Source organism: Pyxicephalus adspersus, chromosome Z (assembly GCF_032062135.1).
Source record: "Pyxicephalus adspersus chromosome Z, UCB_Pads_2.0, whole genome shotgun sequence".
In the NCBI taxonomy this organism is placed as follows: Eukaryota; Metazoa; Chordata; class Amphibia; order Anura; family Pyxicephalidae; genus Pyxicephalus; species Pyxicephalus adspersus.
The window spans coordinates 46156429-46171560 of record NC_092871.1 but is presented as its reverse complement, the minus strand read 5'-3'; the positions used below and the strand labels follow the sequence as shown (position 1 = coordinate 46171560).

The 15132-nt window shown below is 37.0% G+C and overlaps 1 protein-coding gene across 5 annotated transcripts in view; it reads left to right on the top strand.

Annotated features, from left to right (window-relative positions):
- Nucleotides 1-15091, top strand: part of BRD3 (bromodomain containing 3) — a 39852-nt gene extending 24761 nt beyond the window's left edge. For 3 of the 5 annotated variants that reach the window (XM_072431119.1, XM_072431118.1, XM_072431120.1), the window contains exons 8-13: nucleotides 404-532; nucleotides 1313-1504; nucleotides 2912-3189; nucleotides 6228-6526; nucleotides 7936-8061; nucleotides 10348-15091. In XM_072431119.1, coding sequence (XP_072287220.1) covers nucleotides 404-532; nucleotides 1313-1504; nucleotides 2912-3189; nucleotides 6228-6526; nucleotides 7936-8061; nucleotides 10348-10466 — 1143 coding nt within the window. In that variant the 3' untranslated portion in view covers nucleotides 10467-15091. The remainder of the gene's footprint in view (nucleotides 1-403; nucleotides 533-1312; nucleotides 1505-2911; nucleotides 3190-6227; nucleotides 6527-7935; nucleotides 8062-10347) is intronic. The other 2 variants (XM_072431121.1, XM_072431122.1) reach the window with 2 other exon arrangements.
- The last annotated feature ends 41 nt before the right edge of the window (nucleotides 15092-15132 follow it).

Here is a 15132-nt window from a genome sequence, read left to right as displayed (position 1 = left end):
GGTTACTTTTTTACGAACGATTTTTTGCCCAATCGATCGTTCGTCGTTCGATTGGAACGATAAAAATTGGAAGTGTGTACGCACCTTAAGTCACAGCTAGTGCTGTCCAATCAACCAGGAGCATCTACTAGCGGAATAAAAGCTTGCATTTACCAAGACAACTGCTGAATCATCTTGGATTTTACAGTTTGTCCCTCTTTCCAGCTTTGCAGAGAAGTTTTAATTAGAGAAGACTTGAATAAAATATAGTATTTTGCACCGTGAGGTCTGAATTTCTCTAGTAGTAGGTTTGTTTTTTTTGTTTTGTTTTTTAAACAAAACCCTATTAGATTATTTAATGATTTGTTTCCCCCTGACCATTTGGTGTAATGTCACAATGTATGTTTTGTGTCTTTCTTTGTAGAAAAAAATGGATGCCCGGGAATATCAGGATGCTCAGGCCTTTGCTGCTGATATACGGTTAATGTTTTCAAACTGTTACAAGTATAACCCCCCTGACCATGAAGTGGTGGCCATGGCCAGAAAATTGCAGGTGACTGGCAATAAAATACATGGTTTAACTGCTGCTTTCCATCACTGCTGCGTGCTACTTCAGGTGTCAGCCTTTTGCTGACAGGGTAAATAATACAGCAACTGCAAGCACCAGAATTTTTGCTGCTCTGGCAGGGCAATAGTTTATATTATTTTTTTCTTTTTAGGTGTCAGTTATCCCTAATTATATGCATATATCCATATTTGATTACTTTTACCCATACTAGTTATTTACATACTTTCCTTTTTACCCAGCTGAGCTGGCCATTTCTCTGTCTACATAATTAAATTTTATAGGGTGTACTGAATATATATCTTTACAAAAAAATTACATTTTACATAATGATTATTGTTAGGGCACAAGAAATATAAAGATTAATTTTTTTTCTTTTGTAAATTTCTATTTTATAAAGATTTTTACCTGGCTCCTCTTAAGAGTCAAGAGACATAAATAGGTTGCAGCTGCTATTGCCAAATGAGCTTCTGATTTGCTGTCAATTCCTTTGATTTGCTGGCAGAAAGCTTCATGCATATTCCAAACCAACCTTTGTTAACTGAATCTACAGTTTGGGACATTCTGTACCTTTGGGTCACACAGCTCAGCCCAGGTGGGAATGTTAACTGGCAGTTAAGGCAACTGCATGGGAACATGTGCATGTGTTTTATTTTTCATATTTGGGGAGTTCGGTTCTCTTCCTCTCCCTCCCTTATCTATACTAATATCTGCTCTACCGAATTTCTGGGCTGTTGTTGCAATTTCTGGTTCTTAACTTTACCACAGGATGTTTTCGAGATGAGATTTGCAAAGATGCCGGATGAGCCTTTGGAGGCCCCCGACCCACCTCCAGCACCTGCTCCAGTGATCAGTAAGAGCGTAGAGAGCAGTCACACCAGTGAGGAAAGCTCTTCTGAGACTGACAGCTCAGACTCTGAGGAAGAGCGAGCAACACGGTTGGCTGAACTCCAGGAGCAGGTAAGGACTAGAAACTTTGCAAAAAGTCTATGGTTTGTTGGTAAACTTCTTTTGTTTCATTCTGTGTCTTATCAGCACATTTATTAATTCAGGAACTGCCTAAAACAACTCAGGCAGTCCAGTTTAGGGACTGTAGCAAGAATTACTAAATTTACCCAAACTAAATGTTTTATGTAAACTGACAGCATAAAAGTGTAATGCTAATTTAAAGAAACAAAAATCCATAATTGTCATACATTTAAAAAGGATCTTCATTCATCAATTGTGCAGAGTATTGAAAAATCCTAAACTTGGCTCTACTTGAATGTTGGAAAGTATTGTTGTTTTTTTATCCCAGTGGTTGTTTGTGAAAGCAAAAAATTACCAATAAAAAAACAACTCCATATACAGTACATCACTGCAATACATGCATTCCCATTGTTTTACACTTTAATGAAAGCCCATGGTCTTGCACAATGAAAAGCCCATGGTCTACACTTTAATGAAAGCCCACGGTCTACACTTTAATGAAAGCCCACGGTCATGACAGGGCTCCAACCTAAAAAGCTGTTCTGTCAACTGCTCTAATAGAAAGTTGGAACCTGACGGATAAAGATTATTTTTTCATCATTAGTGAAGTCCATGCCTCAAAGAATTCAAGCTGTCAAAAAAGCCAGAGGAGGTGCAACAAAGTATTGGGTGGAATTTTTTGCGGTTCATTCCATATTTATTCCTCGTTGTGTACGGATTCCATTGTTTTTTTCCCAACTTGGTCTGAACAAAACATATGCCATTATTAACAACAATGTAATTTATTTTTGGATGTATTTTTTAAAATGCCAGAAAACAGCTGTTAAATAAAATGGTTTTGTTTATTTACAATGACATAAAACACTTAAATGAACATCCTCTAAGAGTAGTGATCTAATAGTTTTCCCAGGGGATGAATCTGTTGATACTGGCAGAATCAACAGGGCAGACCTGATAAATGGTCAAATGGCCATTTAAAGGAGCACACAGAATGCTGATAATGTTGCTTGTTATTTCAAGGGAGAGGCTTTGTGTCGGTCAGCCTGAAATTATATATCTGCTTTGTATTGTGGATGTCAGCTGGGTAGTTATTATCATCATTTGATAAAAATGATATTGAGAAAAAATGTTGGAGAAACAGGTTTCCAGGATTATTTCCATCTCTGTTAGCAGTCATAAAATTGTTTGGCTTGTTAAATGAGTACACCACAAAAGATGGTCAGAAGCAATCATATTTAATTTTTGTGGTTTGTTCTACATGTTCTCTTTAAATATTTCTTTGCCATTCACATTTCAAAATCTTCAGTCTTCTGTTTTACCAAGATAGGAGATTTTTTTTTTGGCAATTTGTGGTCATTTGAATCATATGATGTAGCAATTACCTTCCTTTTTTCCCAGCTGAAGGCTGTACATGAGCAACTTGCTGCATTGTCACAAGCACCAGTCAACAAACCAAAGAAAAAGAAAGAGAAGAAGGAGAAAGAAAAGAAGAAAAAGGAGAAAGACAAGGAAAAAGAAAAAGAAAAGGAGAAGCACAAGGTGAAAACGGACGAAGAGAAGAAGATCAAGCCAGCCCAGCCGGCCAAACCTGTTCCACCTAAGAAAGCTCCCACAAAGAAAGCGAACAGCACGACAACCAGCTCTGCATCAACTACAGTGGCACCTGCTCTCAATAGGTCAGGACAAGTGCAATTACCCACAATGTTTAGCTGCAGTTTTGCAAACTTGTATCCACATAACAACTGCTTACTAGCAGGATAATTATGGATTTTATAACCTATTAAATCATAGCTTTTCCAAGTTTGTCATCTTTTAAAAAAGTAACATCCTAGATCCATGTTCCGTGATCTCGACCTATGGGGAACCCCTTCAAATAATTTTCAGGTCTTTATAGAACCCTTCTATAATTACAAAATCCACAGCCCTACTGACCACCACATTAGTGTGGTGGTCACTAGGAACAATGTCATCTACATTACTGGCCATTGAGAAGAATGTCACCCTTACAGATGGACCAAAAGAACATAAGAACAGAACAGGTATCTGGTAAATTGACCTGGGAGTCACAAATTGCTCATTGCTCAAGGAACCCCTGGCAAGCTCTTGAGGATGGTTATGTTGCAGCAAAAAGGGTGGGAAGAACACCATACTACAATGTCATTCTGCTAGCGTTTTTTTTAATTTTTTTATTTTTTTACTACTTCAAGGAGAAAACACCCTCTCCACATATTATTGTAAATAAAAAATACATTACAACTACATTACAAATTTATTGATGAGGGAGAAAGAACAAAACAACAAATCATTTAAACATGCCATAGATTTACTGGGTAAACCATCCAAGGAAACCACTCTGCCTGTGTTTCTAGACTCAACAACTAAAAAAAAAAACAAACAAAAAAAAACCCCCTTTTTTGAGAAGTTGCTATGTGCTTTATTACTACTTCCCTGATACTTGTGTTTACAAATATCAACTTTTGAGCCTGCGATCAGTCAGGTGAGAATGCCTATTGCAAAAGGGATATTGCCGGTCCCTTTTTGCAAAGAAACCCTGCCTGGTGCCAGATTTGTAAAGTGGAACTTAAGTTTCTCCTGGGAGAAGAGGTAGTGTCTGGTGACACCATGAGTTTCCTATCTGATACCAACTGTGATACCAACTGTAGTGACATAGCTGTAGATTTAAATAAACAATCTATGTCTTGTGTATGGCACCTCTTAAAATGGAACTTCCAAATTATAAAAATACATTTTTTTGTTGTTGTCTAGTTATATATCATAACAGGTGTAACCAGTAAAGTTTATCATATAGCCTTTGTACATTCCAGCGTTAGGTTCTTTGTCTGTTAATTCTTTCCCTGATAATTTCCAGTTTGTTCTGTTTTCATTACTGCATCCTGTTGATTCTTGTGTTCACCAACTATATAATTTATTTGTTTCAATGACATGCCCAATACTTGGTGAATCAGGCATGTAGCAATAATGTAAATAGATGTAGAGTAGTTATAAATCCTTAATATTATGTTCTTGAGGATTTTCTTTTAAAAGTTGATTTTGCGTGCTTACCCCTGATAGACTTGCCACCACTCATTTAGGAGACTCTATTGCTTTATTGCAGTATCTTTATTACCCATTTCTAAAGCCTGCAGGCCTGTAATGTGACTCAAAGGTGCCATCTTACAATAATACTTTTGTTTAAGGTTCATATATTTGTTAATTAGATGAGTTTAAGGGCACATTTTTTAAAATATTCAAAAGTAGGACGACAATACTTAAATAAAATAAAATGAAATGAAATATGCATAGTTATGATGTGATATACCATAATACTACCGTATATACCCATGTATAGGCCAATCCATGTATAAGCAGAGGTACCTATTTTTACCTTTGAAAACAGGAAAAATTAATTGACTTGCGTATAAGCCTAAGGTGGGAAATGCTGCAGCCACCGACAAGTTTCAACATTCAAAATAAATACCAATAAAATTGCATATTACAGCCATAATACGGTAAACAAATACCATAGTGGGAATTTAGTGGTTTGGTAGGTATACTACTTACCGTACCCAACCACTAAATTCTCTTTAGCCTCTCTGGTGGTATGATTCTGTCCGGAAAAAGTGGCTGAAAGCGGCACTGCATTGAACCACTGTAGCCCCCCTAGCGTTCAAATTCTCTCCCTATTTCCACGCCTATAATGTTAACATTTTTTTGGATGGAAATTTATTTTACATTGTAGGCTATAATTCTTAGGCATAACTCGCCAAAATATCAAAACAAAAAAAAACCCCAAAAAAGAAAAATTTGTTAAAAAAAAATAGGGAATGATGTAATATAACTGTACAGTAGCATATATATATATATATATATATATAATATGAATATTTCTTTGTGTGTTCTTATTGGACCCAATACAGCTATTTGGTATTTATATATGAATTTCCCGCCTGCACCAATGTTTGCAAAGACGTCACCCGGAACCCGCAGAGCTCGTCTCTGCATTTGCGGCTAGAGCCTGAAGAGAGAAGATGTGCCGGAGGAGCTGTGGGGACAAGGTAAGTAAGTTTTTTTCAGTAGTAATCAGATTACTACTGAAAAAAACTGTAACGGTAATTAAATTTGCCGCCGGAGCTTGTAGCCGGTGTAACTCCGGCGTACTCCCGCTGCTGGATTGGGTGCTTTTTTGCACCTGACCCGAGTATAGGCCGAGGGGGTCTTTTTCAGCTCATTTTGGGGGCTGAAAAAGTCGGCTTATACGTGAGTATATACAGGTAGTATTTGTTTTCCTTTTAAGTTTTTTTTCATCTGGAATCGGAGGTGTCTAGGTGTCTCCATCATTGGCTGTGTTTATGGAGATTAAATGATTGTCATTAAAGCAGTTGCTGAGTCAAATGTTTAAATTTAAAGGGTTTTATTTCTTTAGCAAATATCACATGAAAAAGAGGCTGTCCTATTTGGAAATCTGTGATCCCTTACCTAACTAGCAAACACCACTTTCTCAATTTTACAGCACAGAGGGCAATGTCAGTGGAAAGATCACTTTCCTTCTTAGATGTCCACCCAAAGTTGGGCAGTAACTGCCTTTCTGTTCCCCAAAGAGCAGTAGAGTCTGTTGAGTTTTTTCTTATATCGAGGACTAAGATTCCACAAAACACATTGATTAAACTTTTAAGTATTCATTTTGTAATTTATTTTTCCAAATGTTTCTCCCCAGCAAGCAACAAAAAAAAGGAGGGAAGCAGCCTCCGTCCGCCAACTACGACTCAGACGAGGAAGAGGAGGGTCTCCCCATGACCTATGATGAAAAGAGACAACTCAGTTTAGACATCAACCGGCTCCCGGGTGAAAAGCTGGGTCGAGTTGTTCACATCATACAGTCCCGGGAGCCATCCCTAAGAGACTCCAATCCTGACGAGATAGAAATTGATTTTGAGACTCTGAAGCCTACCACACTGAGGGAGCTTGAGAGATATGTCAAATCTTGTTTACAAAAAAAACAGCGCAAACCGTTCTGTGAGTAATCTCTGCACCTGAATCTCACTATAGGAGCATCCACATTAGATTAAAAAAAAAAAATTCACCTGTATCTAAAATATCTTTTTGGGTGGATTGACCCTTGAGAATGGGTTAGAGCTTTTGCCAAGTTTATTGCTCTTTGTCTCCTATCTGGGAACATTCACTCTTCAATCTGTCCTTGAAACAGAGGTCAGTGAAACCACATTGAGGAGAAAATTATAAATTAATAAATTATAAACAAATTTTACTGTTTTCATAAAAGCAAGAGTTGCGGGGGGGGGGGGGAGTTTAATAGGGGCCTAATGTTCTGGTAACAACTGTCTAAGATGCCAAAAACAAATTGTTGGTCTTCTGCTGCAAATGGGTTATAATTTTTTAATGCCACTTGTCCAATTCTGCTCAAAAATAATTTATGCCCAAATGTTCACATTAAATTAAAAAACTTTGTTAACTTTTTATCATGTTGGGCCAAACATGGATACTTCTGTAACAAATATTTTTGATGTTCTTAGCCCCTGTATACTGTATGCATTTGGTAAGGTTTTTCTACAAATAATTGCAGTTGTGATAGTTAGGACACATTCTGCAAAGCGGTGGAAGTTTGCTGGCTTTTTCCCTTGCCAGGGCTGAAGTGGCATTTAATGACCGTTTATCCATTCCACCGCATTCCATATCCATGCTTTTTTTACCCTTCCTTTCATTACTTTCCTGCAGTAATTTATTAACCATTTTGAGGTGTTCCCAAACATAGGAAAAGGAAGAGAATTTCCTGGAGAAAAGTCAGCATGCCTTTACTAAGGCTTCTGATGCTGGCAAAACAGCCTGGAAATGCTGCCTGGAATGCTGCCTGGAAATTTGACATAATTTTATTTTTGCCTGTTCTCTATATAGTCTGTATTTTGCTCTGTGGCATTAAATTGTCACTCCAGCAAATAATGCCCTGCAGTTTTTTTCCCATGGTTGAGTAAATACTAGCTGTTTTTTTTAGAAACTCAAATGCTGAAAGTTTCCCTCAGTTTTAAGCTTATGATTGCATGAGCAGAGGTTGTGAGACAGGAGTTGGTTCAGCCATCTTGATCAATGTTCCTGTGCTCAAGCAATGATGCTTAAACTTTGGCCTGTTGGGAGTCAAAAGAATTTCCCTCTAGAGCCCTTTAGAGCAGTGTTTCCAACTCTGATCCTCAAGCCCCCCCCAACAGGTCAGGTTTTCAGGATATTCTTTGCTTATCGCAGGTGTCTGTGATAAAGTTTCTGTTGAACCCACTTGTTTACAAACTGGATATCCTTAAAACGTGCACTTTGTCTTGCTTTGCGGCTTGAGGAGCAGAGTTGGCAAACACTGCTCTGGAGGTTGTGCAAGAAACCTCTCATGTGTTGGCGTCTGGCTGATTGCTTCGCTTTCCCAGCAGCCTCGGGGAAGAAGCAAGCGGTAAAGTCCAAGGAAGAGTTGGCTCAGGAAAAGAAAAAGCAGTTGGAGAAGAGACTTCAGGATGTGAGCGGCCAATTAAATAACAAGAAACCCACGAAAAAAGGTACAGTGCTAGACCCCCCCTCCCCTTCGGCCAATAAAGCCACAGAACTGCAGTAAAAGCTCGGTGCCCATCAGCCTGAGCAATAAGGTGATTGACATATTTATCCTGTAGAATATTAGGCAGTGGGAATGCTTGTCATCTAACGATTCCTCCTCCTGTTTTCATTCATCTTGTTCACCGCTGTGATCAGGCTATTTCACTATGTAATCCTGACCTGGACTAATCTGTAGCATTAAGGAGCCTGGCAGGCAGATTTGAAGCCGAGTGCACTTTTATAATATTTGTGTAAAACATGCACGTTTCATTCTTCAATCAAACTTTGTGCTGACAATGAATATTATTGCTATTCTGGTATTTGTTCTGGAGATTGTTAGTGGGCAGTTTAGCAGTGGAGACACCTAACATTGATAGCTATGCACAGTGCAGCTCATGATATTTAGATATTACATGCCAGTTTTTTTTTACAAAAAAAAAAATCAACCTGTGTATGAAGAAAAACTCAGCTTGCATTTTATTTTTTGCTCTTCTAAAAATGTTACATACCTGATTTACAGGCTTGTTCCTTGTCAGCATACCTGCTGGAAACTAACAATTTCAGGAGGCATTAAATATTCACCTTAAAGTATATGCAGGCTCTAAAAATAAACAATCAAGGTTGGTAAGTGCCAACACTTTTATCCTGAAACACACACATCTGCCTGTGTTATGCCCTTATAAATGTTACTAGCAGGCTTACATGGTAAAAATGAATAGAAGAAAAAGCTTGAAAACAAAACAAACATAAGGCTGCCACCTCATCTAATGACTGGTAACTGGAAAATGTTTTTGTTCTTGGTTTACATATTGTTTACGATCATAACTAAACAAAAGCATGTGATTTTTTTCTGCATGCTGAACTGGAATGCACTAAGGAGTGATTTTTTGAGAGGTTACAGTTCTGTTGGCTTTACCGTGATGATCTGGCTCCTGCAGTTTGTCCAGGCATGGTTTAGATAGTCAGATCTAGCAGCACAGCAAAAGGTTGGTCTTTTTTTTTTAGGCCAGTGGTGTGCTTAAAATGCCACTCATATATTTATTTTATATAGTAGCCCCCTCCCCCACCCCCCCAAGAATTAGAATTCAGCATTGATGAAGACCATTGGTCCTTGAAATAGGTGCTTAAAGGATACCATAGGTAAAAGGCCATATATATGTGATGCTGTTGCCTGGTGTTCTCACCTTGTGGGAAGTAGTAATCTTCATTAATGCTGTATTCAGACCACTTCAAGCTTGTATGGCTGACTTTTCCATACTTGTGTTATCAGTGTTCTCCCTAGCCCCAGTTAGATTGGCGCACCACCTGGCACTTTTCATTAACCACCCAGCTGTTTTTGGGTAGTTACTGATAAGTTGGGTCACATTACAAGGTCTGCCACCCGCCTAAAATTTCTTCACACCCGGTTAAAAAAAAATCCTGGGTTGAGCACTGGTTATGCAATATTTTGCATAATTTCATGATTAGGTACTATGCCTCTCCAAATACTGCTATGGCTGTGACTGTTAATTCTTGTACAATGGGTGTAGGTTTTATTGCAGTTTGAAAGTTTCTAATGGCTCACTTCTTTTGTTAGTCACATTCTGCAAAACCTCTCTGCTGCACTGGTGTAGAACACATTTGCTTATTGTGACCCTGTGCATCAAAGGATTAGCCAACAATTGGTCTACCTGTGGTTACAATAGAAGCACTAAAGATACTTTAGGATGTTATTTCAGCATTTTTATAACCCTGCTCCTCCCTCCCTCCCTCCAATGATTGGAACGGTATTTTAATCTCTAGTGGTCTTGGAGGGCAGCAGGGTGAGCTGCTGAGCTATTGGTTGGAATAATTTCAGAGCTTCTGCTCTAAACTTTGAAGATGAATTACTTTACAGTGGCTGCAGACGTTAGTGAGGGTATTTTAATTATATCTGCACATGCCACATAAGAATTTTGATATATAAGATAAAGCTAAATGAAATACTAAATGTAGCATTGTTGTAACTTTACAGGTATGGCAATTGTACCATACAGCCCTGAACCAAATGCATTTTTACAAAGCAAGTCATTTGTGGGATCTGAGGCACATGGTTTGTGTCTTTCTTCCCATAGGCCCCACTGTATGTATGAGAGTAATTCTGTGCCCAGTGACCTATGCCATATGAAGCCAGGGGTCTGCAGGATTTAATAAACTCACTGCAGATTTTTTCCCTAGTACATTAGTAAATACAGTGTGACGTAATGGTGCTTAAATTTTTTTTTGTCCTGCAGAGAAGTCTGGTTCTGGAGCAGCTGGGGGTCCATCCCGACTCAGCAGCAGTAGCAGCTCTTCAGAATCAGGAAGCAGCAGCTCCAGCGGATCCAGCTCAGACAGCAGTGACTCCGAGTAAAACTTTCAACGCAGAAATCAGAACTGCTCACACAATCTTGTCCTTTTCCCCAGTGTCTCTATTTGAGACTTAAGGCTTATGTGTGCTGTTTTAAAAGAAAAGGAAAAACACAAAAGAAGGAAAAAAATTACTAATTTTATTTTTTAAAAAAAGAAAAAAAAATAGAAGATTCTCCAGTTTGGCCAACAGGCATCAGCAATAACCAGCGAGCAGAGGGCCCTGTTGCTTTAATTGGATTTTATGAAAATTTTACTTTATATAATTAAAGAGATTTTAAACTGGTTCTAATGCCTCTTTTCCCTGTTTGGTCTAAATTGTGTTCCTCGAAATATGGCAGAACCTAACATGAAATGGACTGGCTACCAACGAATTTAATATGCCCTTCGACTTTGGAAACTAACTCTGTTACATCTCACGTGGTACTTTTTCTGTCAGAAACCGACTGCCTTGTAATTAAATAGGTGTGTTTGTGTAACCCTGCTGTAGTTCTTAGATATACTAAACATATGTTTACAGCTTCAGCATTGCGCCTATAAATATATATATATATTTTTTTTAAGGGGCAAAATGTGCACAAGGCACTTGTAAGTTGTAGCTGATATTGTGGGAATTATCCTATGTATCTGGTGAGGGTTGACATTTTTTACATTTTTTTTTTAAACCATCATTTACCTTGGAGGAAACAAATATATAAAGTTAAGTCACATTTTGTAAAAAAAAAAAAAAAAAAAAAAAATGTACCATTTTTTTGGTCCTCAGTGCTAAGACCCCTCAGCTACACATTCCACTAGCCTTTCTCTTTGCTTTCATGTATATATTGCATATGTTATTTATTAACCATTTGACTTTTTCAGAAACTTTTTTTGTAATCTGCAGAATAAAATGGGACAAAACCTGTAGAAGAGAAAAACTGTAATATAGCAAGCAAGGCTTACACTTTTACCTTTCAGTGACAAGAGTGCGGTTTGTGCTCAACAGGCTTCTTCTAGAGAAGTTACTTTGGAAGTTTGACAATCCTTTCTGCCCTCCCCCCCTTCAACACTCAATGTATGTAGTGTATTCCTGTCCTAACGCATCCTTATTAAAATAATGTTTGTCTATAGGTGATGTTTTTAGTAGCAATATACTTTTTCTGTTATTTTTCCCTTGTATACATCATACTGCATGTGGATATCCCTGGCACTGGTGCATATAGAAAAAAAAAATATTTTGTTTTCACTTGCAGGGAAATTCAGGCCTTAATTTCTTTAATTTTCCTTTCCCTTCTTGCCTCCCTCAACCTTTTTCGCGATTAGCTATACTATATTTCTCTACTTGTATTTATCATTTCCCTAAACAATAAACTGAGACAACAACTTGGATATATTCCTTGTAACTAAAGCTAGGTACACACTTCCAATAATTATCGTTAGAAAACGACCATTTACGACCGATCAACAATTATGCTTATATTTGAACAATCGTATTGTGCACAATTCTGTACATGCTGTAACAATACGATCGTTCAAATATAATCCGCTATTAGTGTACACACGCTAGACACAATCGTTTGAACAATGCAGAGATTGACATCTAAAGGAGAAAGTGTATTGCAGAAACATGCACAATCACTGAACGACTGTACAACACTATAGATAGCGAACAGTCGTCGGCCAATCAGATCCGCCCTTTTTCGGCCAATCGGTCGTTCCTTTCCAACGATAATTGGAAGTGTGTACGCAGCTTAAGAGTGTATAGCATTTGTACTTCAGCTATGTTAATCTAAAGTAATACATGCAGATTTGCAGCTGTTTTCTTTTTTAACATGCTACTAAAATGGCAGCTACAAGAATTTTGGCATACAACCCCTCTTGATGGATTTTAGGAGATTTGTGGGGGGAAAAGCTAGTTGTCTATTTTTATTGTGAGATGTGTACCTTTTATTCTGTATTTCAATACAAGGTTATTTCGTTTTATCCAGTCTTACAATGCCAGCATTCTAATAAATGTTTTTTTTTTTTAATCTTTTAATTTAGAATCTTTTTAACTTTTCCAGATATGTAGTTATGGATTGGCCAATTTAATCCAATATTTCAGACAGGGTTAAAGTTTTTTTTGTATTCATTTTTGTATATTGTAAGTGCTATGCTCACTATTTTCTGAGTATCAGAATATTGTAACTTAATGTATTGGGTGAAGATTTTTAGGAAAGGTATTTTTATTATGTGTGCATGGTTATCCCCTCCCCTTCCCCCAAAAAGGCTCTAAGCACATACCTTATTTAATCTGAGCTTGGAAATGCTAAAAAATACCAGCTTTAAGAAATATTTTCAAATCTTTACACTTTAGTCAGCATTATTAAAGTGCAGTAGGCTGTTTGGAATTTGTGTGTTTAGAGTAATGAAATTGGTAGCTAATGTACAAAGCAAATAAATCAAAATATATGCAGCTATAAACACGAGATCAAAATTTCTTATATCTTTGAATATTCTTAAGTTGGCTAGCTGCCTGTTCTTATGAAGTAGTATTGGACTGGTTGAAATCCATCACCCATTGTTCCTCTTCTGATAAGCATGAATCAGCTGCTGCTTACCTTACTTCTCCATGCATACTGCTTGTAAGCTAAACTGGGATGAGCTTATAAATTTATAGAAAGCATGTTTGCATGCTCTGAGAGCAGTATGTTTATAGAATTAAAAAAGTAAGGCTGAGTACACACTAGCATATCTGCTGTCAGTTTTGCACCTATCCAATACTGTGGAAAATAATGTGCCTATCAGATGGCAGCAGGTCTGCTTGTGTGTATCAGCCCTTATTGAGGATGGAGGATTTGGGATTGTATTTCTTTTCCATATCAGTGCAACTGTTAATAGTTATCCCTCCTAAGTAAAAGATTGACATTAAACACAATAATATGACCTTGATTTTCAGCCAAAAAATCCACTCACCCAATTCTTCTGTAGCTCTGTTTGGCAGGTCATACAAGGATCATTGAGCTTGTCAGGTGGCAAACCTTTATGAAGTAGACCCTGAATGTAAAAGGGCTAACAATCATGTTACTCCCTATGCCTGATCATTGTTGAATTTATGGGAGTACCATTACCACAACCCCCCCTTTCCCAATGGTCTTTCTCAATTTCCTGTGCAGTGCTTTCTATTTAAATGTAAAGTAGCACAAACATTTTTTCTGTCTTTATAGAAGTCACTAAGTTACAAATTGTGCATAAAGCTGCAGACGTTTAACCTCACAAACTGCAGAATTACAGCTGCCAGCCCAAGCATTTTAGCTCCCTTAGTATTATCTGATAACATTACAAGAAAACATTTTGTAATGTTTAAATGTAAACACATTGTTGTTCTCCCATGATGAGCTTGAAAAATGTCAGGTCACTACTAAGCCACAACCTGTGTGTTTGAGACAAAACGATAGCCTGACATGGATTTTCCTGGGGATTGTAAAATGTATATTTTGGAACACTATACATTGATAAAAATGTGGTAAATCAATTTGAGTCATTTTCATACATTTGCAGTAAATAGTATGTATGAAACACATAATCTAATGTTTTATGTTGTATGATTTTATCTTCCATTCACCAGTGATTGGTTTTCTATCTTATGATCAACTTCAGAAAAAAAATGTATAATAGTATTGGATAAGGCAGGTAAAGGTTAGAACCCATTATCATGTTTTTATAATTGCCTGGTGGGAATATACTGAATAAATTAAAAACAAGTACAAAAATATAAAGCAGGGGTGTCACTCAATAATATGGCAAATACAAGGGAAAGGTTTATGTCTTTTCACACTAGTACAGAACCTGCAATGCAAGAAATAAAAATGTTGCTATCGCTATCCCCATTAAATACATTTCCTAATCCTACTTGTCCCTGTGATAGCCTGTCAGATGAACAGGAAGAAGAAATATTCTCTGCTAGAACCCAAACAAAAAAGAGGAGTTCTAACCCTTTTTCTTTATCAAAACAAATAAAATTAAAAAAAAAAAAAAGCTAGTGTTGGGCTTTATCTTAGAGAAAAATGTATTACCTTGAAAAGTGTTTCACTTAAGATGTCATTGATCAAAATTTAAAACCCAACTCCAGCTCATGTTGTCCATTATAATTTAAAACTGCTGTTCTATTAGATCCTTTGTCAGGTTTTATTTTCTGTCACTGCCCTCATTTTAACTCATACCTTCTGTGGTCACCGGAACAGGAAATAATTCCAGTGGGGACACAGACGGCAATAAAATCCTTAAAAGATGATTTAACGGTTTTAGCTCCAATTTATCAGAAAACCTTAATAAAAATTGGGTTGCATTTGAACTTTATAAATTGTTTGCTGGTGCTGCTGTCTTACAAAATTGATTCCTTGTGCAATTTTCTATAGTTTTAGTAGATTCAATTTAATATTCTGGAATTCATCTAGAATTATGTTTTATTCCATACAAAGCAGCATAGCCATATCAAGGTATATATATTTAATTTGCATTTGTTAAATTAATTAACGAAAAATAAGCTACATCTATTTAATTATACAAGTGGAAGACTGCAGAATGTGTGGGATTTTCATGTAAACATTTAAAAAAATTACCCTAAAATAACAGGTTATGTTGTAAAACTAGAAATTTAAAAAAAAAATAAAAGCTGTTGTTTGCAGCATTTGTATGCTGTTTGTTGTAAGGTG